At 38.9% G+C, this 26,231-nt stretch overlaps 1 protein-coding gene across 1 annotated transcript in view; it reads right to left on the minus strand.

Annotated features, from left to right (window-relative positions):
• MTMR11 (myotubularin related protein 11) overlaps positions 1-26,231 on the minus strand; it is a 1,184,472-nt gene that overhangs the window by 57,555 nt on the left and 1,100,686 nt on the right. The window contains exon 15 of the mRNA XM_044079897.1: positions 2,214-2,453. Within this exon, the coding sequence (XP_043935832.1) occupies positions 2,214-2,453 (240 nt within the window). The remainder of the gene's footprint in view (positions 1-2,213; positions 2,454-26,231) is intronic.

Genomic DNA, 26,231 nt, shown 5'->3' on the forward strand with positions numbered 1-26,231 from the left:
AATAAATAAATGAATGAATGAAGTCGTAAAAAGGAAATTATTTCAAGGAACCTTCCCTTCCACTGTTCTTCCCTGGAAACCAGAGTGATTCCGTGTTGGAGAAGTGATTAGTCTTGCGTACATGAAGCAGGTTAGCTTGCAATCATGCAGTCCTGGCTGGAAGTTGAAAGCCTGGATGTAGCTGCTAAAACAAAAGATGGAAGAATTAAAGATATCTCTGTAACTCTTGAGGGTTTTTATGGTATTGTTAATAACGTTTTTTGGAGACTTTCTTTGCCACTTGCTTTGGCTACAATGGTGTAACCTTTTGCAATATATGAGCACAGTGGACCAAAGTAGTACTCACTGATGCTTAGTGGGTCACAATACAGCTATGAGTTATTTTCTAAAAAAGGTGGACTACAGTGACACCTTAGGCTGGGGGCCACATAACTAAGTATGCCCAATGAAAGAATCATCATTACCAGAGTCACCAAAAAAGAAAAATATGCCAGGAACTGGAACTCCATACCCTTGGTAAAAAAGGCCCTGGACATCATTGCATAAGGCTGTGTCAATAGTTTAAAAATTGTAATATGGAAAAAGGAAGAAAGGGAGGTTTCCTATTACTGCAACCACTATGCTAGATTTGTGACTTTTTGTTATAAGGACAAATGGTGTCTGATAAATCCTTACCAATGCTAAGCTAATCTCAAAATAGAAGTAGATGACCTAGAGTCCATGAGAAGAGTACAAGATGGCACAGCAAATCTGAGTAAACAACAATATTCCTGTACTGAACATGATTAAACTAGCTACTACATGCAAACATTTATCAGCCCCCCTCCCTTTCACTGACTCAGATAAAATGAATTTACAGAATCATTTCATTTACCAATAAGTATGTAGAATTTCAAAACTGGGATATTTTCATGGCCTTAGAAAAACATGAGTTAGACTGAAAGGTCATATGAATATATATATGTATATACATTTTTTTTATAACTGTATTCCATTTTTTCAAACTGCTACACAAGCATTTAATACGTGAATGCTTATTTCACACCAACTAAACTGGTGTTTTACATACACAGACTGAAAATGTCATGCATGTGGTGTGCAAAAGACTCCCTTACATGAATTTGTACATTGGAAGTTAAAAGATTATAAATGAATCCAGATAAACTTAGACTGGCATCAAGGTATTTTGTAAGATGTGATATTATCTATTCTACGGAGTATAAACTATGGTAATTATCATAACAGGACTTAAAAAACAGTACTTCACTTTTTTATGGACAAATCTGTATGATATATCAGTGTCAGGTTAAATAAGTAATGTATGCAAACTTTTCAAGCAATTAATTTCAATCCTAAATTGAAAAGGCTCTTTGAGGACTGGGAATCTGCACAGAAATACATCTTGGCAATAAAACTCCATCTGTATAAACAATGTTCTGCTAAAATTTCAGAGTTAACATCAGCACTAACATGTGTAAATGGGTGGAAGTGTGTGTGTGTGTGTGTGTGAATTTGCAGTTTAGAGTACAGAACAGATTTTGTGTTGTATGTGAGTAGAAGTGTGCATGCACACTCAAGTGTTACAGGCCAAGTTAGAGTTAGGGCTAGGTTAGGGTATAGATTTAATATTGCATGTGTGTACTGATAGTCTGACTCAAAAAAGAACCCCTCCCCCTCTTCTTCAGGGGATATAGGATATTTTTTAAACCCTCAAGGACATGATTCAGTGATGCTAGCAAAGGTGCATATTTTTCAATGTAGAAAAGCAGAAGCATGTCGATCGGAAAAGACGGATGAACATATATCTGTGTTGTTGCCTTAACAGTTACTTGCACAATATTAAAAGATTCATGGGCAAGCCATCTCCTGTCAAAAGCAGAAGAATGCTTGTAAATGGGTCCACAGGATATAATGCCACTTTATCAGTACCTTTCAAGTCTATTTGGTACAATGCATTCTGAATCTTCTGTCTTTTGCACTTGCAGTATGATGTAGAATTAATTCTGGATGTCCCCACTGAAGCTACCAATAACAGTGACATTTCTATCTTTAGATTTTTGGGCATCAGATTCAGATATAGCCTCTAAGTAACACAATGGACCCCTAAAACTGGATGTATATACTAGTGCAAAACAAAGCTTGCTGACAAGAACTTTTGGTTATAAAACTGTAAATAACAAAAATTCTAGGATACTTGAGTAAATGAGACTTACTTTCACAGTGCCTTGAATGTCTATACTCCCATTAAGAACTGTGTTAGCAGTACTATCACTGTAATATGGGTTAGTAAACAGTGCCTGGTAATGACTGTCATACTGCAGAGACCACTCCCACACAACCGGTAAAGATGTCTTCTCCTTGCTCAACAAGTAGTTTCCACTCAGCAGGTTGTCTCTACTGGATAGGTTAGACCAACCATTGACAGGTGTGTAGCTTTGTTCAGATGGCAAATGCTGGGAAAACAAATTGGTTGTGAGTCATTAGTATTAAACAGTTGAAATTATACAAAATAAATAGATCTGCCACTATTGCAGGCAACCAAAAAAAAAGCACAAAAATGTTTCAATTCTGCAGCTTTTTACATTTCTTCTCACAGAAAATTATGAATTCACATTACCAACGTTTAATTTCTCTTCATAAGTATTTGTCAATACTGAGAATGTGTCTGCATTGCTACAAGAACATGGAGTAATGGATAACAAAAGTATTTCTGGTAACAAAGTAATAGTTACAAGGACCTGTAAAGCAATAACTTTAATGTATACTTCACTTGCTGCTTCTAACCCACACTTCCATTACAGGGTTGGCACAGCTTGGATTGTCTCCTTACAGTGTTTGATTCCTTGGTTTGATTCCCAGTTGGGAAGCATCCTCTGTTCCATCTGCATGTTCTCCCAATGTTTGTGCAGCTTTCTGCCCAAGTGTCCAGTTTCTTCTCAGTCTAAACACAGCTTGACAGGTGATGCTACACTGCCATTTACAATGCATATGAATGTGGATGTCTAAACTTGGGCCTGTCCTACTGCAAGGGCCCCATGGTCTATGCAGGATAGTTTCCTGCACTGTACCTATTACCTACCAGGACAAGCTGCTCCAGGAACCTTTGACACTCAGATAAAATGGATATGGAGAGATGGAACTACCATCACTTGCAAACGCACTACAAAATGCTTAATCACATTCTGCCAGACATTTTCTTATTTAATTAACAAAATAGTAAAACATCTTACACGATACTCTACATACAACCAAAAATGCAAAATCATTTATTTTCAAAGAAAAATGCTCCTGGGGTTGATTATATTATGGCAATAACTGCAATACAAATAAAACTTATTAGATAACAGGGACTTTAACTCAACTGATGTCCATATGACTAAATGAAACACTGACTACAGAACAGCATAAAAAATACATGTTGTTGAAACTGTAGTGCTGGCACTCCTGAATTTCACAAAAAAGGAACAGAGTGGCAATGCAAGCTTGTTATCCATGGTTAGAAAGAGTCCAGAAACATCAATGACAGCACTCTTTCACTGCCATGGAAGGAAATGTACAATGCTTTGGTTGATTGCCACTAACGGCCTAACAGCAAGATAGTCTGAGAATTGCCAGGGCAGTGAAAGAACACATACTGATGATGCTTAGTGTCACCAGAACAAATGCTCCTAACTCCCTGAACACTCCTCAAGCATTTACACTAGTGCAGGTAGCTGGATTTCAGTGGAGGCTCTACTGCAGGAGTAACAAAACAGGAGTAGGCCAGCAATGTTCTTGACTCGAGTACTCTAACAACTGAAGCAGGTGTCAGGGACAGTATTGTAGTGGTGAAGGACTAATGACTGAGGTCCTAACTAAAATATATCAGCTGAAACAATGAGTTACAAGAAGACTGCATGACCAGCCTGGTATGCTCTACTTATTTTGCCCTGTTTGATGAGGGCTGCTTAGTTCCTAAAGGCTCTTCACTGTGCATGCTCCTAGCTCTGGAAAAGGCCTCACCAAGCAGAAATATTGCTGACTTCTATGTTTAAACTCTTCCTTACCATACATCTCAACTGTCCAGATTTTTGCCTCATATTTTTGTTCTTCTTCCTCATAAAATTTATGGTTTTCTGGCAAATCACTGAGGACTGAAGTCACTAAATAATGACATACATTTGTGTTTTAGACTTCATATTCTTCAGAAAATGCATGCTAACACACAACTTGTTAACTGAACAACTTGTTTATAACTCCAATATTTAAAATCTGTCCCTTTTTTGGGGCATTTGCCCCCCCCCATTATTTTAGGCTTTGTCCAGATTTCCTGCACTAAGTGGTTGAGAGGTATGTTCCTTACCACCCTTGTATTGACAAGTCTACTACAACCTTTGTGCTACCTGTACATGAAAAATACACCAAAACACCCAAATGTGCACACAATCTGATGTCATTGTTTTATGATGGAAAATAATTCTGTTTTTCTGTACACCCATTTGTTCTAAGCAGGGTAACAAACCTGACAAAGCTGTACCAATTTTGAATGTCTAATTTTAATGGTCATAACTTAAGCACAGCACAGCAAAGCAAGGGGTCCTAATTGAGATAAAACAGGTCCTAACGGAGAGATGAAAAGTCAGCAAGCAAAGGAGAGTAGTAGTGCTGAAACTGAATTCATCCTCAAGTCTTGGTGAGTACCTTCGCAAGGTGGGCCCTGTTTTTCACAAAATCGCACCAAGGCGACACTGATATATAGACTGTATTTATATAGCATACATCATAGACAGAAGTCAAAAACAAAGATAGCTGGGTGCACAAGACCCAGGATAAAAAAAGTGCCCAATCCTGGTAGGCGCACTAGTGCCAGGACTGGGAAAATGACAGTGTAGAACCCCCAAAATACGGAAACATTCCAGGCCAGGCCCACGGGGCGGATGGTGCCCCCTGTTGTAGAAGGAAGTAGCAGCTCACAAAAATTGACTGACCAAAGAAGAGCCATAAAGACGACAGAGTGGACTATTGAGGCTAAGAAAGAAAGTATGTATTGTTACTATTATGTAAAAAGGCCAGAATTTCCAGACAAAAGACATACAAAAAGAGTAAGAGAGAAATTAGAGGAAAGAAAAATACTTCCACAAGAAAAACTGTCAGAAGCTTCAAATAAAAATTTGCGTTCATTAATACAACAGATTTTTGAAAAACAATATATAGATAAAAAACTTTGATCTGTTTGGAAAAAGAAGCATCTGAGGAAGTGCGAAAATATAAACAACAAAACCTAGAGATATTTGAAAAATATAAAAATGAAATATGGACATGGGAAAGAAAGAGATATTTAATGGTGCAATATTTATGCAAAGGGGAAAGCCAAGTTAACTAATATGGAGAAGGCAGTCTCAAAAATATTCGAAGAGAAATACAGGCAAAAGCTTCCAGATATGGAAAATGTCACAATAAAAAAATTAATATCACAAAAATGTAATGTAGAAAAGATTAGTAAAGCAGAAGTTAAAGAAATAGAAGTTATAGAGTCCCTGCGAAATGAAGGATTTAATGTAGAAGGTCTAACACAGACTACATCACAGCATGATGGAGTGAGTCCCCACAATTAGGAAAAGAAGATCAGGAAACGTGAAGAAGAAATACGGACATGGGAAAGAAAAAGAGAGATTTAATATGGTGTACTACTTATGTAAAGGAGAAAGCAAAACTAACCAATACAAAAAGAGCAGCACCAAAGATATTTGAAGAGAAATACAGGCAAAGGAATTCGGATATGGAAAACTTTACAATACAAAAAACAAGACTAGGAGGAAAAGTAGAAAAAGAGATTAGTAATGGAGAAGTCAAAGAAATAGAAATTGAGGTTATGGAGCAGCTGCAAAGAGAAGGATTCAATGTAGAAAATCAAATACAGAAAGCACCACAACAGGATAGAGCAATGGATATTCCAATTAAGGGAAAACCAGTGGAACAAAAAGCAATTGGTCAGGTGCCATAGCAAGATATTTTGGAGCCTTCCACAGGAAACCAGTATAAATGTTCACTTGAAGCTAGACAGCAAGGAAAGGAACAGGAAACTGTGGAAACTCTCATGCAGTCAATGTTGAGGAGTGATAGGTCAATGAGTTCCCATATGACAGAGCAACAGATGACACAGGATGAAATTGAAGAGAATGTGCCACAGGAAGATGCTATAGAACTTTCTATAGAATGCCCACAGGAAATGGAAAATAAGGAATGTGCCCTCAGTTTGGAAGAAAATGAGCTAAGAGAAGAGTGGCTTGATTTGATGGACATGGATAGATATATTAAGATCAATGAGAGAAATAGACTGCAGAAAGTCAATAAAACCCAAAAAGTCAGAAGTCTGATAAAACAAACGAATGCAGCAATTAGGACTGTCCATAGAGATCCATGTGATATAATAGAAATAAACAGGATATACTACTGTGCTGCTAAATTAATAAATGACAATTCTACCATAAGATCACAGGGTAGAGAGGGAAAGGAAGGGGAGATATCAAATACCATCATGGAAGTATCGGATAGAGAAAACTATAAAGCAACTAAGACAAGAGGTCTCACTGTAAGAAGATTATAGAAGAGAGAATAGATAAAAAAAAAATAGTAAGAAAGATAGATGTGATTAAAGCAATGCATAGTATTAGAACAGACCAGGATCTATCATCCATTATTGCAAATAACAAACTAAAAATTTCAGCCCAGGCAGAAAAACTTAGAAGATACACAGATAAATATAAGGGAAAAGTACAAAATAAGCAATTTATTGATGACCCAAAAAAGTTTTACAGAGAAATGGGAAATAAGGTAAAAGGAATTGAAAGACCGCCAAAAAAAGAGGAAGTAGATACATTTTGGAGAAGTGTCCATGAAGATCCTGTGGAACATAAAGATGCTAAATGGATAAAAGAAGTAAAAGAATAAGAAGTTTAAAGGTGCAGGATATGAAATGGGATGAAGTAACAGCCAGAGAGATTGAAACAAAGTTAAGAAAAGCCTCTAATTGGAACAACCCAGTTAAAATCTCGCCCCACCTGAAAATCTCGCTGGAGGTCCTCATCCCACCCCCACCTGAAATAAAAAAGACCACAGTAAAGAACTTCTCAAAAGCCGACTTCACACTTCTAAAGACTAGTGTGGTCTCCTTTAAGGCCCCGGGCGGAAAACAGTACTCAAGCCGCTGAATCACTTACAAATGCCTTCTACCAGCACCTGCAGGACTGCATGGATAAGGCAATCCCAAGCAAAACAAAGACTCTTTGTACCAAAGGCAAGCATCCAGTCTGGTGGACCCCAGCCATAAACAAACTCTACAACAAAAGGAGGAAGCTACTACAAGATAGAGCAAAATCCTTAAAAGGTAAGACACCCTTGATCACTATAAGTAAAAACTAAGAGCTCTCATAAAATCATCCAAAGCAAATTTCGAGAGAAAAATAGCTAAAGACTCAAAAGACAATCATAAGGCCTTCTTTAGCTATGTTAGAAACCTGGGAGGAAACTCCCAGATATGCTCAGAGCTAGTTCAAAATGATGTGAAGATTACCGATCCTACAGACATTGCCAACATACTGGCTGACAGGTTCAGTGCAAACTTCTCCCCCCCAAAAGGAGAGATATCTATACCAAACGATTGCAGCCCCCAAACATCTCCAGCGCCCAAGTGAGAACTGCTCTCTCCAAAGCAAAAACACAGCATCCATGGGACCTGATGGTGTCCCCGGCTGTGTGCTCCATGAACTCAATGAGGAATTAAACCCACAGCTAGGACAGCTGTTTAATCAAAGTCTTACCTCTGGATACGTACCCAGGAGTGGCGCACTGCAACTGTGGTACCACTTCACAAAGGCGGTGCCTCCACCGACCCTGGAAATTACCGCCCATTAGCTTGACAAGCCTTATCTGCAAAGCCATGGAGAGGATCATAATGGACCTCATAAATAAAGACATAGGAATTTGCAGACTTTGGATCCAACCCAGTTTGGCTTTGTCAAAGGCAGATCATGCCTTTTAAACTTGGTTGACTTTTCGAAACAGTCACCAAAGCCATTGATGAGGGAAAGGCAGTCCATACAGCCTACCTCGATCTGGCTAAGGCCTTCGATACAATACCCCATTCGGGTATCATTGAAAAACTCATCAGCTTAAATGTCAACCCATACATCACAAGATGGGTTGCAAACTGGCTGAGTGACAGAACCCACAGGGTCAGAGCTGCTGGCGCCATGTCAGACTCAAAGCCTGTCACAAGTGGTGTCCCACAGGGCTCAGTCCTGGGCCCACTCTTGTTTGGCATCTACTTTTCCAAGTACAAGCAAACACAGGAGGGTTATGGCTGACAAAGTTTGCAGATGACTGCAAACTGGGCCATAGTAGAAAACACATCTGACACAGATATCCTTCAGAAGGGTCTCACAGAAACGGATAACTGGTGCCAGAGCCACGGCCTAAAGTTAAATGCCAAAAATGCATAGTCATACCCTTCGGGAAAAACAAGGTTACCCCTAGCTACCAAATAGGTGGCAATCCACTGAGCACAGAAGAAGTTATCAGGGACCTGGGGACCCAGGTTGATAGTAGTCTGTCATTCGACACCCATGTAGCTAAAGTAGTTAGGAAGACCTTCTACATTGCCCACCTTATCATGAAGGGATTCTCATCTAGATCAAGGGAGGTCATAGTCTCCCTTTACTCATCACTCATCAGACCAATGATTGAGTACAATGCCCCATTCGGAATGTATCTGACCCGACACTTGCAGCAGCTGGAGAGGCCACAAAAGTTCCTCACCAAAAGGATAAAGGGTCTCAAAAATCTGTCCTATGCTGCCCGACTGAAAGAACTCCAGCTCTATTCAGTCGCACCGCTTGCTCAGAGGTGACCTTTGCCTAACATACAAGGCCATGTCAAACCCAGATTTGATGAATATGCTTCACCTCAAAAATCTAGATCCATCAGAGCCACAAGGGCGGAGACTTAAACCTTGACACGGCTATTAATAGGACGTGCTGGAGGGATAGATTCATCACCCAAAGACTCCCTATGCTGTGGAACAAAATCCCGGTACATGTGAGGCAGAGCACCTCGCTGGCCTTGTTCAAGAGAAATCTTGACCAATGGATGGGAGATCGCAGATATACCCCAGGGATTACCTCAGTGTCACTGCTCGACAGAGGCACAGAAAAATAATGGGTATAGTTCCCCATACTAAAGGGGTGGCCTAAGCCACAAAACGATGGGCTAGGCTTGTAAATGCCCTCGGGCAGATAGCCTAGTATGAACCTATGAACCTATGAACCTATGAAAAGTATTAACATCTTTGCACGAGGATTTAGCCATGAGTAAGAACTATTTATTTGTGCTCCCCGAACAGACACTACACTGGCTAACAGGCAAAACAATGCTCTTACTTAAGAGTGAACCTGCACACTATCCTAAAAATTATAGACCAATAACTTGCCTTCTGATGACGTACAAACTATATATGGGAATTGACGCCGACAAGAGTTTATAGTCATTTAGAAGAAAACTCAATTATGGCAGTAAACAGAAGGGCAATAAAAGAAAGTCATATGGAACAAAGGATAATTTGCTGTTAAATAAAGTTATAGTGGAGAACTGTAAAAAGGGGAAGAATCTAAGTATGGCATGGATTGACTACAAAAAAGCATTTGATAGTTTACCACCATTCATGGATAAAAGAGTGCTTGAAATGTATAAGATAAACCCTTCACTGATTAATCTACATTACAGTAACCGTGAAACAATGGCAGACCACTTTGCAATTAAGCCATGATAAAGGATAGATTATTATCCCATGGATAAAAATTTAAAGGGGGATATTCCAGTGTGGCGCTCTGTCACCGTTGCTATTCTGCCTTGCCATTATTCCATTAAGCTGTTTACTTCAGCTTAGGCTATGGCTACAACGCGGCTCCTAGAAAACAAGTCTAACAACTTATCTTCTCTTTGTCGATTACTTAAAACTGTTCAGCTCATCAGATGAGGAACCGAAAGCACAGCTGCAGGTTTTCAAAACTTTTTCAGATGATATTAGAATGTCATTGAGTCCTGATAAATGTGCAAAAGCAACCTTTAAAGCAGGAAAACTGCAGCACTAGGAAAACATAAGTTTGGGACAAGAATGTGATATAAATGAAATTATGCAGCAAGAGGGAGTGTATAAATACTTGTGAATTGATGAAGGATCAACAATAAAACATGAACAAATGTGAATTAAACTCAGTAAAGAATACTTTAGAAGACTTAAATTAATCCTGAGAACAGCACTAACATCTAAGAACAAGATCCAAGCTATAAATCACTTTGCTCTTCCTGTCCTAACGTACAGTTTTGGAGTGACTGACTGGCCCCAAAACGTGTTGGATAGATTAGATATTAAAATAAGAAGGATGCTTTATGCTCACCAAATGATTTATAAAAATCAGTGTATAGTATACCAAGATTATATATTCCCCGTTCCGAAGAAGGGATGGGCCTCCTTGATAATTACATGTACAGATCTGCAATTGTGGGACTCCACACATATTTACTGACCTCACAAGATCCATATGTAGTGAAAGTTTTGAAACATGAGGAGAATAAATCTAAGATGACTTCTCTGCTTAATTTAGCAGAAGCATATCGACATCAAGCAGGAATTAAAATCCAACCAGAATTAGATAAAAACCAGGCAGCAACTGAATGTGCCAAAAAAAAAACAAAAGAAAGAATATAAGGTGAAGGACCAGATGAGAAGGCAAGAAATGTGGAAAAAACAAATATAGTTGCAAGTATAGAAAACTTCTAGAAGAACATCATGTTGATCCAGAACGAACGCAGGAATGGTTAAGAACAGGCAAATTCAAACCAAGAAATGAAAGGTTAATATTGGCAGCCCAAGATAGTGAGCTACGTACACGCTTGTTTACAAAGTCCATTGAACATGTGGGAGAAACAGACAAATGTAGGTTTTGTAAAACCGAATTGGAAACAGTCACTCACCTTGTTGCTGGTTGCGACACAGTAATGGCAGAAGGACTGCATACTGAAAGGCATAATAATGTGGTGAGACTGTTGCATTGGGGATTATGCAAACATTATGGTACTGAAGTGGCTGAAAAACGCTAGAAATACGAGCCACAAAGCATCATAGAAAATGATGAAGTTTATATCACATGGGATCACCCATTACAAACAGTCTAAAAGACAGATGCTAGAAAAGCAGACATAATGGTCCAACAAAAGAAGCATTGATCATTGAAATTGCCACGCCCAGTGACTACAGTGTCTTGCAAACAAAGAGAAAGTCATAAAATATCAGGATCTGCAGGCAGAAATGAGAGCAATGTGGAAGAAAGATACCCAGACAGTTCTAATAGTAGTAGGAGCAATGGGTCAAAGAATTTACAATCTTATTTGGATAAGTTACTAATACGTGTAACTCCATACAAACTGCAGGAGTCGTTATTACTGGGCACATTGCGGGTGCTGTGAAGAGCACTACTGGCTGACATCAAAGATTGAAACAATACTAATTTCATGAACTTTAATCGTACTTTGACTTAGGAATGGGGTCCATTCCCGTCATGGTATTAGAAACCCAAAACACTTGGAGAAATTAAAAAACTAAAGCAAACAGTCACAGAAAATGATTCAGCGAAACATCCTAAAAGCAGTGTCAACATGTAACTTAACAGGAATGCATATCTGATAAAACAACTAACAGTACAGATCACAGATGTAAAACTGACAGAGAAAGAAAAGATGTGTGACTAGTTCTATATGCACTGAATGACAAAAATCTGTGATCTGTGTTTAAATGCAAACATGAACATATCCTCTTGTTCATGTCTAGGTTACAGGGTGGGAATGATACAAATATCTTACCCTTACAATTATAACCAGAACATACAATGTTCTTTGAGAAGGCAAAAGGCAAAAATGATCACAAGTCAGCTAGTAAAACCCATCCAACATCAAATATGAGCTTGTTCTGTAATGTTATCTTTGGGTTATACATGTTACAGAAAAGCTTTGCCAGGGAAGTCTCCCTCCTAGGCATGTGATCAAATAATGTGCTGTTTCAGCCTACGTAAATAACCGTAGTATAATTAGCACATGCTCAGTTAAAGCAGTAATCAGTTAAAGTACTGCCAAAGAAACACAACAGTTGTTCCAGGGTACATACCAACACCTTCACTTCAATTAAAATCTCAGTAACTAACTTACTGTTATAACATGTCCTCCTAAGTGCAGATGAAGCTGCAAAATCCTAGAAGCACAGCTGTGTTCACATGGGAATTAAGTGAGGAGATAATAAGTAAACAACTTCACAAGTTCCATTTGGAAGATGTGCAGATACTGTGAATGCTTGTACATCAGTATTTTCTACTCCAAGAAGGCTTCTGAAGGTCCTCCAATGAGACAACCCTGAGCTTGCATCTCAGTGAAAGAAGCTTTTCTTTCATGTTTCCATCATGAATACAAAACTCTACTTTGCACACCCATATGACTATTAGTTTCTACATGGTGTTTTAAAAAGTATGTTTCTACTGGAAGGGAAAGGATACATGTTAGTCTACTAACAGCTATTTCATCAAAAACGTGTGGCAACTACAAAAAAGCAATCAGTTTTTGTGGACTAACCAGCCATAAAGCTGTTACTATTGAGGGCAAGGGCAAAACACAGACTGCAGCACATTTGAAAAACGAGTGTTACTCAGTATTTGATGACTGCATACATGGTAGAAAACAAACATCAAGTCTTCCATAGTTTAGTGGATGTAATCATAGCTGGTCAAAGTTGCAAAGGAACATTAATTGTTTTCCACTAATTTTACATTTTCCAAGATGAACTGAGCTGCATTTGTAACCTCAAGTTTGTGAGAGGATAAAACTTCTGTGATGAAGAGTGAACAAAGAATCAACTTAAGCCCTCTGCTTAAATCTTCAAAGTAAAATATAACATTTAACTTCAGTCCTGATCTAGGCAGTTCACTGTGGCTAAATTATTCCTGGCAGAAACATTATTTGGTATCTTCTTATCCAAGACCATTCACAAAGCTCTGATACAGCTTCATCACAGTTTTATGAATTTGGTATTTTCCTAAATATTAATAAGTAGAGGTCTGGAATATTCTCAGTAAGATGGAGCCTAACAGAGACAATCAGCATTGCTGTTGAGTCTCAGGGGGCAGATTGCTCAGATACTTTGGCAGGTCATTTTTGGTATTGTCCAACTTTCCTTTTTCTTTTTCGAAATGAAGGTTTATAGGAAGCTGGAGAACCTCAATGATCAGCTGGAAACAATTACCACTTAAGACTTCCTCTAAAAGAAGACAACTCTTCACAGACTAAAGACAGTTTGAGCCACAAACCTTGAAACTGCTGTCACCAGTTGCCACAGTACTGATGATTGTGTCTGCTACATCTAAAACTACAATAACTTATCATGGAACCCTGATCTGGATCCAGTATTACACAGCCAATAAAACATGCAGTGCTGAAAATGCTGTCTAATAAAAGAAAAAATAACCAGTTATAAAAGTTTAGTACTAGATGCAAAGCAAGACACCAAAACCTCTTATTTACCACCCATAAATTATAAGTTAACTGCTACCTTATCATAATCATAACCTAAACACTAAGCTGTGGCTGTGCAAAAAAGAAAAAAAGTATGAGCAGCTCAGATTCTGAAGGTAATTTAGTGTTGAGGCTTTTTAAACTCAGATGATAATGCATGTAGCACGTTGTAACATTCCCACTCTGAGCCAGTAATCAAGAAGACTGAATCCTCACCACTGATACTGGAAAGAGACATTCACTTGGAACAATAATGGATACACCCACTGTTTTCAGATTCAGCTCTCTGCATCTAGCACAATTTCCTTTAACAGCACACAAGGAACACACTCAGTCCGGGGGCTAGTTTTCCCTTTCTTTCCAGATCCTCAATAAGATTCCCCAATGGCACAGCTATAGAGTTGAGTCCTCAGCGGAGTGTTCAAGCCAAGTTCTCCACCACTCTCTCTGTGAAACCAGTGCTTCTTGTCCCTGCTACAAGCAGCTGACACACACACAAAGATTTGATTTGCACACATACCTGGGAAAGGATGACACAGATTTACTAGCTATACCCCTTCTGCCCAGACTATAAGGTAGTTACATGACCACCAGACACTCCCCCAAAGCTAGCAACTCTAAGGCTCTTACAAGGGTACCCAATTATACTGAGTAAAAATTGATATTAGTGCAAATGATAGTGTTTGACCACAGCAGTAAGGCTTTCATGAGTGGACACAGAGTCACCAAATAGATATAAGGACTCTCAAAGTTTAAAATAAGGATCAGCCACAATGAAAAGTTTAAATATATTTAATAATAAATAATAAAAGAACATGAAAATACTAAATATATATTTAAAATAAACACCACAGTTTCAATCACAAGAAATATTAAAACAATACAGACGAATAGAGTTACAAAGATATAGAAAAACAGTAGACTAATCTCACTATTTTGTTCCTGACTGATCTAAAGAATTACTATTCCCTAGTCACTTACTAGAGCAAGGTAAAATGAAGTGGGTGAGCGATCCTTCTATGTCAGGTTCCAAAAACAGACATCACACACATTCTGAATATTTTCAAACTTCAGGCCTACTAAGGGAAGTAACCACTAACCAAAAGATCTCACAGGCTGCTCTACGCATATGACGGCAAACAGCTAATCAGCTGCAACCAACTTAATCTGATTCAGCATTAATACTGTAAGTTTAAACCTAATGTAACAATTTATACTGTCTGGGATAAACCAGAACACAATAACAAATAAATGGTGCAAGAAAATCAGGAAAGTGACAAACATGAACAGAAAGTGCTTATTTCAAATCAGAGACAACTTCTGGAGATAAGTAACTAATTACAGCCAAAGAATTATGCTGAGGAAAAGAACTGCAACAATTCCTGCATGCACCATTCAGGGACTAAATAAAACAATAAAAAGAAAGGAAAATTGTAAGTTTTACCAGTGATGAAATCAGTGGCTATATTTGTAAAGCAGGGAACCAAAGAAATATGGAAGTGTAATAAAATGCACTGTTAAGAAACAGCTGAACTGGCCAAGTACTACAATGACCTCTATTGCACATTTTAAGGTACAGATATACACCAAGTACCCTGCATTCCTGGAGAATACAGCATCATAGCTACTATCCATCTAACACTGTTGGAAGCTGTACCATTTTCATCCAGGTTCTATTACTCGCACCCTAAAACTCTGCTAAGACTTGAACAATATTTAAAAAGTGCATTCCTTTTTTTCAGCTCCCACATTCACCTGAATCTCTAATGGACTTATTCGCTCTCCCATCAATGACACCTTGTACCTGTATTATGTGTGAAGGTTTTTCCATCTCTAGAAGAATACTACTTTTCATTGTCTTAACTCTATGGTGTCTAAGACTGGTGCCAGAGCAAGCTGTCAATCAACTGAGGCCTGTCATGCAAAGGCTTTTCCTCCCTTTTATGCAGCCCTTGTTTGTGGTTGTGGAAACTATAATTAAGGTAAGATTTGCACATACTCTAATGATAGGCAAAGGTAACTAGTCCGATTGTAGTCTTCTCTATAAAGTCAGCTTCTGGCAGCTAGCCCAGGAAGAAATGCTGGCCAATTGCCACTTGAGCCCTCACCCCCTTAGTTGGAATTTAACTTTTGATGTTGCAGTCACTAATCATAGTCATCTCAGTGGAAGCACAACATGCAGTTTCCCAATATCAGAGAGCAGGAAGAAAAGCTATAACATTAAATAAAGTTACATTATTTAGCTGAGCATTCCTGATACAATAAACAAGCCAAGTCAAAGGCATGACTTCTCATTACTAACATATCAGCACTCATTACAGAGGAACAGAACTCAGTCTCTTTTCTGTTACACTCCAGAGATGTTCTCTCCACAGCACTTGAACGCTTTGATAGTTTTAAGTTGCACAGTAAACTAAGACTACATAGTGCTTCCAGCGCATATATATATATATATATATATATATATATATATATATATATATCATCTGGATTTGTAGCTTTTAAGTGTCCTGTTTTTTTCTCAAATATTCCTCTCTTTACCCTAATGTATTGTGACTCCAGTGATTTACCAATTGTAGGAGTGAAGTAACATTTACATTTATTTATTACAATTTAGATTTATAGCTATCAGCTGAAGTACATTACTGCTGCCATTATTTCTATTATGTTTATCACAGTTATTCTAAGGAGCAAACAGGGTTTGGAGGTGAGAAGACAAGCTGTATGAAAATACAGCAAATTTCATGATATCCTGCTTGTCAAGAAAGTGAGTGTGTGCGTGTAATAGCAGAAAACTGAAATGCATTATTGGCGACATTATTTTGTCAACATTGGCAACACAGGAAATAACATTTACATTGAAAGATGGTGATATGTGGATGTTTTATTGTCTAATCAACTGGATTTTTAATTGTTCACTCAACTGGGCCTGTAGACCTACTGTCAGCTAAGTAAAGTCTAGTTTGCGCACGTGCTGAGGCAAGAATTAGTTACCTAGTCAGCCTAAGGTATGAACTCCCATAAATCCCTCTACATCTCTGTGTCAAGATGTGTTAAAATCTAATTTAGGGTTTTAGCAGTTAAGCTTGGTGAATATGTAGAATATATGTACATAAAATCTTGAGATGTAAGATTCTGGCTTCTGCCCATTTGAAACATTAGCATAGGATGGTGGTTTGTAAGATGACGTTGGTGAACAAGAAGAGAAGGAGGAGTGTGAGGGCAGCACCAAGGATCAAATGGTGGAAATTGAAAAAAGGTAAATGTGAGGTGGAGTTCAGGGAAGAGTTAAGACAGGCACTGGGTGGCAGTGAAGAGTTACCAAATAGCTGGGTAAGTACAGCAGAGCTAGTAAGGGAGACTGCTAGAAAGGTGCTTGGTATGACATCTGGACAGAGGAAGGACGACAAGGAGACATGGTGGTGGAATGAGTAAGTACAGGAGAGTATACAGAGAAAGAGGTTGGCAAAGAAGAAGAAAGTAGACAGAAGTATAAGGAGATGAGGTGCATGGCAAAGAGAGAGTTGGCGAAGTAGGGAGAAAAGGACCTGTTCCGATTGACTAGACAGAGGGACCAAGCTAGGAAAGATGTGCAGCAGGTAAGGGTAATAAAGGATAATGAGGGAAACATACTTACAAGCGAGGAGAGGGTGTTGAGCAGATGGAAAGAGTACTTTGAGGGGATGATGAATGAAGAGAATGAGAGGGAGAGAAGGTTGGATGATGTGGGGATAGTGAATCTTGAAGTCCAATGGATTAGCAAGGAGGAAGTAAGGATAGCTATGAAGAGGATGAAGAATGGAAAGGCTGTTGGTCCAGATGACATACCTGTGGAAGCATGGAAATGTTTAGGTGAAATGGTACTGGAGTTTTTAACCAGATTGTTTAATGAAATTTTGGAAAGTGAGAAGATGCCTGAGGAATGGAGAAAAAGTGTTTTGGTACCGATTTTTAAGAATAAGGGTGATGTGCAGAGCTGTAGTAACTACAGAGGGATTAAATTGATCAGTCACAGCATGAAGTTATGGGAAAGAGTAGTGGAAGCTAGGTTAAGAAGGGCCGTGATGATTAATGATCAGCAGTATGGTTTCATGCCGGGAAAGAGCACTACAGATGCGATGTTTGCTCTGAGATTGCTGATGGAGAAGTACAGAGAAGGTCAGAAGGGGTTGCATTGTGTTTTTGTGGACTTAGAGAAAGCATATGACATGGTGCCTAGAGAGGAGTTGTGGTATTGTATGAGAAAGCCGGGAGTGTCAGAGAAGTATGTAAGAGTGGTACAGGATATGTATGAGGGTAGTGTGACAGTGGTGAGCTCTACGGTGAAAGTGACGGATGCGTTTAAGGTGGAGGTGGGATTACATCAAGAATCAGCTCTGAGCCCTTTCTTATTTGCAATGGTTGGCAGACGAGATCAGACAGGAGTCCCCGTGGACTATGATGTTTGCAGATGACATTGTGATCTGTAGTGAGAGTAGGGAACAAGTGGAGGAGACCCTGGTGAGATGGAGATATGCTCTAGAGAGAAGAGGAATGAAGGTCAGCAGGACTAAGACAGAATATGTGTGTGAATGAGAGGGAGGATAGAGGAATGGTGAGGATGCAAGGAGTAGAGGTGGCGAAGGTGGATGAGTTTAAATACTTGGGATCAATAGTTCAGAGTAATGGTGAGTGTGGAAGAGAGGTGAAGAAGAGAGTACAGGCAGGATGGAGTGGGTGGAGAAGAGTGTCAGGAGTGATTTGTGACAGACTAGTACCAGTAAGAGTGAAAGGGAAGGTCTACAATAGGGTAGTGAGACCAGCTATGTTATATGGGTTGGAGACAGTGGCAGTGACAAAAAGGCAGGAGTTAGACCTGGATGTGGCAGAGTTATATATGTTAAGATTTGCACTGGGTGTGACGAGGGTGGACAGGATTAGGAATAAGTATATTAGAGGGTCAGCCCAGGTTGGAAGGTTTGGAGACAAAGCCAGAGAGGCAAGATTATGTTGGTTTGGACATGTGCTGAGGAGAGATGCTGAGTATATTGGGAAAAAGATGCTAAGGATGAAGCTCCAGGTAACAGGAAAAGAAAGGTAACAGGTAACAGGAAGGCCTAAGATGAGGTTTTTGAATGTGGTGAGAGAGGACATGCAGGTGGTTGGTGTGACAGAGCAAGATGCAGAGGACACGAAGAAATGGAAACAGATGATCTGCTGTGGTGACCCCTAACGGGAACAGCCAAAAGAAGATGATGATAGTGTTTCAATTAGTCAGGGAAACATAACTGTTTTATGACTCAAGGGCAATAACCTCCTCAAACTATACTCCCCAGTCTGATTATATGTATGCTCTGTTAATATTCCACAGAAGCAATAGGACAGAAATGAAACTTTAGTAAAACCCATAACATAATAGTGGGTAACCTCCTCAAACTATTGTTCCCAGTCCAATTCTGTATATGCTCTGTTAATAGTCCACAGAGGTAATGGGAGAGAAGAGAGACTTCAGTAAAACATACAATATAACAGTGGGTGTGACACCCCATGACTAGCCTGGTAATTAAGGAGCCTCAATCCTCAACCCTGGCACCAATGACGGATGAACACTGGGAGAATGACAAGTACACACACAGTATTCCAGATACAGATCTCTGCATCAAGAGCAATTTCCCTTAAGAGCACACAGAGCCCACAGTCAGTCTGGGGCTGGTTTCTCCATCTTTCTCCAGATCCCCAATAAGACTCCCCACTGGCACAGCTATAGAATTGAGCTCTCAGCTAAGTGACCAAGCCAAGATCTCCAGCACCCTCTCTGTCCAAACTGAGCTTCTTGTCCCTGCCAAAGTAGCTGACACACACACACACACACACACACCTGGAAAAGGCTGGCACAGGTTTACTAGCTATACCCCCTCTGCCCAGACTATAAGGTAGTTTTCCCTGCCACCAGTCACGCCTTATCAGCTACTTTAAGGCCCTTAACAAAGGGTGTCCAGTCTTACTTTGCAATGTTAGTATTAATACAAATGACCAAAAGCAAGGCTATTAGGAGTGGCCTACACAGTGTCACCGAATAAATATGCAAGTACACTCACAGCTTAAAATTATCTTTCAAACATCAGCCACAATGAAAGGTTTAAATATATTTAATAATAAAAGAACAAGAAAATACTCAGTAGATAATCACAGTAACATCAGAGTTCAAAATCACAGGAAATATTTAAAACATTGCAGGACAGTCTCAAAGAAAGAAAAACATCTAATTTAAGTATTCCTGACTACATCTAAGAGAAATACTATACCCTAAATACACTTAATTAGAGCAGCAAGGCAGATATGATGAGTGGATCTTGATGTTGTCAGGTCAAAGACAAAATACAGAATCCTCTCCTCTCTGAGTTCTTAAAATTAATATTCCAAATATTACTACTGAGATAACTTGCAGAATGACATCATTTCTTGTCATCTGACTCTATCCCAGGTGACCCCCCCACTGATGCAGCTGGTATCATTTAGCATCTACCTGTGAAAATACATAGACCTCAGATCTTTTGGCAAGTGGTAAATGCCATAAAACAATAAAACAATTCCATGACAATACAGAAAACCTCTAGTTTTAGACATTGTGTCTCCTTGCTGCCATAAAATAAATTTCAGCTATTTTTTCTGAAATTAACCTCTTGTATTCCAGTTTCCACTGTTAAAATATACATCTAAACATAATGCATGTACACTTTTTTCTTTTTCCAGTAGGGCATGCTGTGGTTACATCTTTATACACAGTACTTTATAAAATATCTCTTCAGCACGTCTGTACAAACCATTTTATATGACATACAGTTCTAATACATTTGTAACACAAGCATATGAATCATGTTGATATTCACACATGACATATAATTATTTACAAAATTCCAGATAGCTGTGCTGGCAGTATCCTCTTTGTCACAGTGGGTAACTAAAGTCAGTGCTTATCTTTATTTTGCAACTTTCACATGTTAGAAAAAGCAGATTTTTAACTTGTGAATGTAAGGGTAAGTAACAGGGCTGCTGTGAACACAGTAGGTCACTGCAAGGGCTTGGAATCAGTTTGCTCCAACAGATTGGATTTATATTAATAGTGATGCTTATTGGCAGGTAAGGGGTTTCAAAAAGAATAAGACACACCGAGGACCATCACTGAGTGGGATGAACTTGTGAAGTCATTTTCAGAGGTGTCATACATTCAATTTTAGTGGTGAAGGTACAGGAAGGAAGGGAGCATGGTAAACATACTAACCACTGTATTGGTTAATTCAGCAACAAATGCCATCTGCTAAGGTTTAGAGGTGATCTAAAATATAAACCACAACATCGCTAAAACTATAAGGCCAAAAGTATGGACTAGGTGACAGGGGACTTTGAATTTTTACCACATAAACAGAAGGGCTGAATATTGAAATGTGACATTTGTCTGCCAAATCATCAATAATATTATAGTAGATGGCAGCAGAATGTGCTTGCCTTTGACAGGCTGGGCTAGTCTACTGAACAACATGCCATGTCTGCATAACCAATGTGGCACAGAAGCCAGCCACTAAGGCCAATACAGGGAAGCAGCATATGAAGGAGAAATGTGCATGGAACATCAAGCAAAGACCATGCACTGAACAAAAAAAACAGAAAAAAGGGGGGAAAAAGTGATGTTTGTCAGCTAAACGTACTGCCCACGTGTGCAACAGCAAGAGAATACATATATCATTATCTGTCTGCCTGTTCATGACTTTTATTCAGATTGTCATAACATATGTCCAGTTTGAAATATGAACTGTACTTGCAAGAGAGAACAAAACTGAGTTAATGCAATCAGCAATTTCAGTTATTGTTGCATTTCCTCTAGTAAAAAAGAAAAGCCTACTTCAGAAACACCCAATGGGGCAACTGAGTAAAAGTGGGAGAAGGGAAAGCAGAAGTACTAAAAAGTACTTGGTGGTGCGCTGGTGAGTCGATTAAATTAGAAGTGGAGAATGTGGGCTTCAGGACAGTGGAGGGGTGAAGCACCACTGAGACACTCCCTTGAGGTTCTATTTTCCCTATGTCAGGTCCTGGGTATTTTATAAAGTTTAACAGTTTCTTTTTTTATGCTATGCAGATTTTTTTTTCCTGGTGGACCAATTCCTTCTAATGCTATGACCTTTTACTGCTGAGTGGTCATTTTTTGAGGCTGTAAGAATATTTCCTTGCAAAATCTGTGCTAGCATATAGTATCATCAATACAATGCAAGATCTTTTAAATTTTAATTAATTGGGCAAAATCACTGGGCGCACATACCTCATTTCAGAGTTGGTGAATTGGGAGCACTCTGATTAAGGGACTTTTTCAGAGAGACAGAAGGTAAATGGGGATTATGCAATCAAACTCTGGACTGCAGAATGAAGCTTGTTAGTGGCTTACAGTCTCAGTCCTCCGTATTAAACTACCATGCTATATACCTATGGTACATACGTAAGAACATTTTTTTAGACCACACTTTGAATCTTAATTTCATTAAAATGTTTGGGATTGAAGGGTTGATTTAAAGCTTTGGCTGTGAATGTAAGGTTTTCAATGGTCTAGGCTAGTTCTGAGGAAGCTATCTTCACTCCCCATATGTAGCTTACCTCTCTACATGATCCTCATTGCTTCTTTTGGCACTGCCCTCTCTGCCCTAATGCAATAGGGAGATCTGAAGATGAAATAAGGTGTATGATTAGGACAATGTTCCTTAAAAAGAAATAGGAAGATTGTAAGACAGATGGAATTTGGCCCTTCAGTGTTCATTGGCCACCAATAATCACCCATAAATTGGGCACTCCGAAATGAAATGCAGCTTGTCTCCGTTGCACTAAATACTCTGACTCAAATGTGGCACTGAAAAGTTCTTCAGAGTGGCATGAATGAAAATTTCAGCTGTCTTCGAGGTGTTACATTTGAGCCAAATGTCAACAGGCCAAGCATGCATTTTAAGTCCTTGGCAAGACAGTTCACAGCAGACAGAGTATTGAAAGTACATGAGGTAGCTGAAGTCCCCTTTGGTCACAAAACACCTCTCAGTGGCAGTTTATATATGGTGAATAACTAGGGACTGAGAATGGGGCCTTGCAGAATAACACAATCAATGGAGCAGGAAGAGGAGGAATTGATCCATTATCAGATTAATAGAGTGCATCCAGAAAAGAGGCAAACCAACCAGAGATGCCACAATACGTACTACTACAAGCTATGTGAATCACTTTTGCTATACCTCTTTCCACATTACAAGTTGTAGAAGCCAGTAACTCCATAGGGCCATTCTTTTACTGCTGTTATGTTATTGTTCTTGCACACCATACATAAATGTCATGGTTTAAATTGTTACTGTGCAATAGTGATGCTTATATTCTGCTGTTTGTTATATTCTTGTACTTGTAATAATCTCTATATTCTGATGTCTCTATTCATTGTATAGGCCTAAATGGCCTGGATTGTGGCTAAAATGGGTCCTCAGTCCAGTTCAGGTACCTGGTTAATGAAAGAAAAAAGGAAAATAAATAAATTAATTAAATTAAAAAAAACCAGAGATAGACTGATGCAGTATACGGTTACTCGAGTAAGATGGTGTGGTCATTCATATTAAATGTTGATGACGGATAGAAGAGTAATGTTGATCACTTTTCACCACATGGAGAATGTTAAACATTCTGTCAATTTCATCAGAGCACTATGTCTGTCTTGAAAACCACAGTGGAAAGGATCATGATATAATTACTCTTTACCGTATGATGCCATTTGAATATACACTATTCTTTCAATACCTCAAGAGGGCATCAGATAGGAAAGTAGTTATCCAGACTGTCAGGATGTATCCTGGCCTTTTTGAAGACCATAGTAATCAAGACCTCCTTTTACTGGAATGGAAAAATACTTCCTTCAAGACAGACCAGGACAATCTGATAAAGAACTGGTCGCAATGCCAAGTAGGAAGCCAGAACAAGCTTGGTAGGACAGTGACCTACTGCACATGTAGTAGCATTCAGACTTAAAAGGACAGAAATAAACCACCATAACAATGAACTGAAAACTTACATGAACTAAAGGACTAGGCTCAACTCCAAGTGGATAATGACAAACCTTGACTAGAAAACTGTGGAACCGTCAATCCGAACAGGACAAGTTTAGTAGCAAAATACTGAGCACCAAATTCACATACTTCAGATGAGGCCTTCCACATGGCAAGACAGAGTGGAATGCACACCCCTCCACCACACCACACCACATGTATGAGTGCAGTAGGTTAGTTTGCCAGTATGGAGATAGACTGATTGGCTACCTGGTCTGTTTGAGCAGACAGATGACTGCACACTAAGTAAAACATTTCTACCAGGTTTTGACTGAGTTCTCAGTCAGCCCAGAAGCATCTCCCTAAAATGCTTAGACTTCTCACTTGTCTATGGGACACAGAACACTGTAAAAAGTGCTGCCTTTGGTTGTGTTACAACACGGCTGTTAGCCTTTTATACATTAGACATGACAGAGGCAGTGAACAAAATCAGCTGTTCTAATAATCTGCATTGACTAGTTTGAAATAATTTGAAGAAGCAGGGTTAAGCATGTCATGATAACTAGTTACGAAAAACCTGAGAGGCTTAATGGCAACAGCTGAATAAGATAAAGGCACCAGGTATAGAGTAGGTCTAGACATCAAGACCAGAGTATGCCATAGCCAAAATGCTGAATTTCACCAGAGACAAAAAAAATTAAAACCTGCTTCAGACTCCATTCACAAACTTCCTGGCAAACTCCAACAGAAGTGCAAAAGTGACTTCACATAAACATTCACCAAAAGAATCAATTACAATGCCTCATATGGAAGTAGGGAGGTAAATTACTTAACAGCTAAGGACTAACCATAAGCTGATTTATCAGCCACAGTGCATCACAGGATGAGCTATCAGATAAAGTGGACCTAAAGAGGAATTAAAACACATTTGATATTTCCTAAGAAACACAACCTTTGAATGAGCACACAATTCATTAAAGATGAATAGGGCCTGTCTAAGAAACAGGCCCATTTGATACTGCCCTGAGTACATACATATTAAGCTAAAATGCAGTTATGTAAAACATAAACCGCAGTTATACATATTAAGAATTTATGCAACATAAGTAAATGGTACAGGAGCATTCCAATAAATATAAATGAGTCTCCCATGTGAGAATGCAAGTAGTAGAATATTTCTCTCCAGGCTACGAGTGAAAAAGAGGCATGGCCCCGACAGATTTACTTTGTTGACAAAATGTAATACATTTTGAGCTCTCTTATAGGCTTCACTATTAACAGACTGACATGAGAAATTGGTCTCATTTATATCAAAATGCATGCAGTAACATAGTGTTTCTCTGTAGTTTCCAGTGGAGGGGGGTCATGCTCCAGGTGTCTTGCCTGCCCAACAGAAGGAAACGAACAAATAAACAAATACATAAATATTTCTCCCTTTTGGACCCCTGCAGTTAACAGACTGAAATGACTGTCAGCAGTACATCAGAGATTGTGAAAGACCAACAACAGAAAACTGATCACTTTGAGAAAAAGCTTATGAATTTATATGAAACCCATGCAGTCACAAAAGATGAGGGCTGTCATCCAGATTACACTAAACTCTGTTGTCACTGACAGCTTCCACATAATATTATGAAAAATTATATCTACTGCAAGGTCCATGTATGAAGTGTGCTTTCCATAGTTCAACAACTGCAGCGAAGACTGACCAGAGTAAAATGAGTTTTTCATTCTCTTCATTTTCTCATGCTAAAGCACATGTACATTATTAACATCAGGATGCTCAATAGACAGGACAATGGCAGTGCCACAAGTACTAAAGCACAGAGCGTCAATAGAAGGGGCACAACAAACTAAGGAAATATCTATTCATACATTTGTGAGAATTGTTATGATGGTATTACTGAAGATCACGTTTGATAAAGCAACAATGAAACAATTCCCAGTGCCCATACTCATTTAACCAAATAAATAAAGACTATTAATATGTCTACTCCAAACTACCTATTGGCCATTTTTTGAACTGTAAGGTGTCAAATCAAAATGTGCAAATACTCCTAAACAGCTTAAAATCTGAGTGATCTCATTGTGATGCAGAAGCAGTGTACTGCAGTTAACTGTGCCATGGAAGGAGCAGATCTAAGCAAAACAGGATGGGACAGCAAATCAAGGTACTCAAAACTCACTAGAAGACATTGGAAATACTCAGCAGTAGGCATTTCACTGAGAACACACATTAACAGTAGCCAACAGCAAAGACCATAAAGAAATGGAAAACCTTACAAAAGTGCATACTGTGGACTGATGACATCAAAGAACAATAACTTGCTGCCTATGGCAGTAGATGGCAATGCAAAATAAGTAAGAAAATTTAACTTCAGTTGTTACAGATGATAGATATTTCTTTGCTAATGAACTATTCCCTTAAGATTACTCTCAAGAAGGAACACATTTCATCATCCTTGTCCTCAGGGTTTTCCATGTTAGGGTTATTGCTCTATTTCAGATGGCAGTAGTGGTTCTGATTTTTCTAAAACAGCAGTAATCCATTTGTGAAAAAACGACAAAATGCCTTTGATGTTAGGATGTTATACAGCAGTA

Source organism: Protopterus annectens, chromosome 8.part0 (genome assembly GCF_019279795.1).
Source record: "Protopterus annectens isolate FY-2018-M chromosome 8.part0, PAN1.0, whole genome shotgun sequence".
Lineage (NCBI taxonomy): Eukaryota > Metazoa > Chordata > Ceratodontiformes > Protopteridae > Protopterus > Protopterus annectens.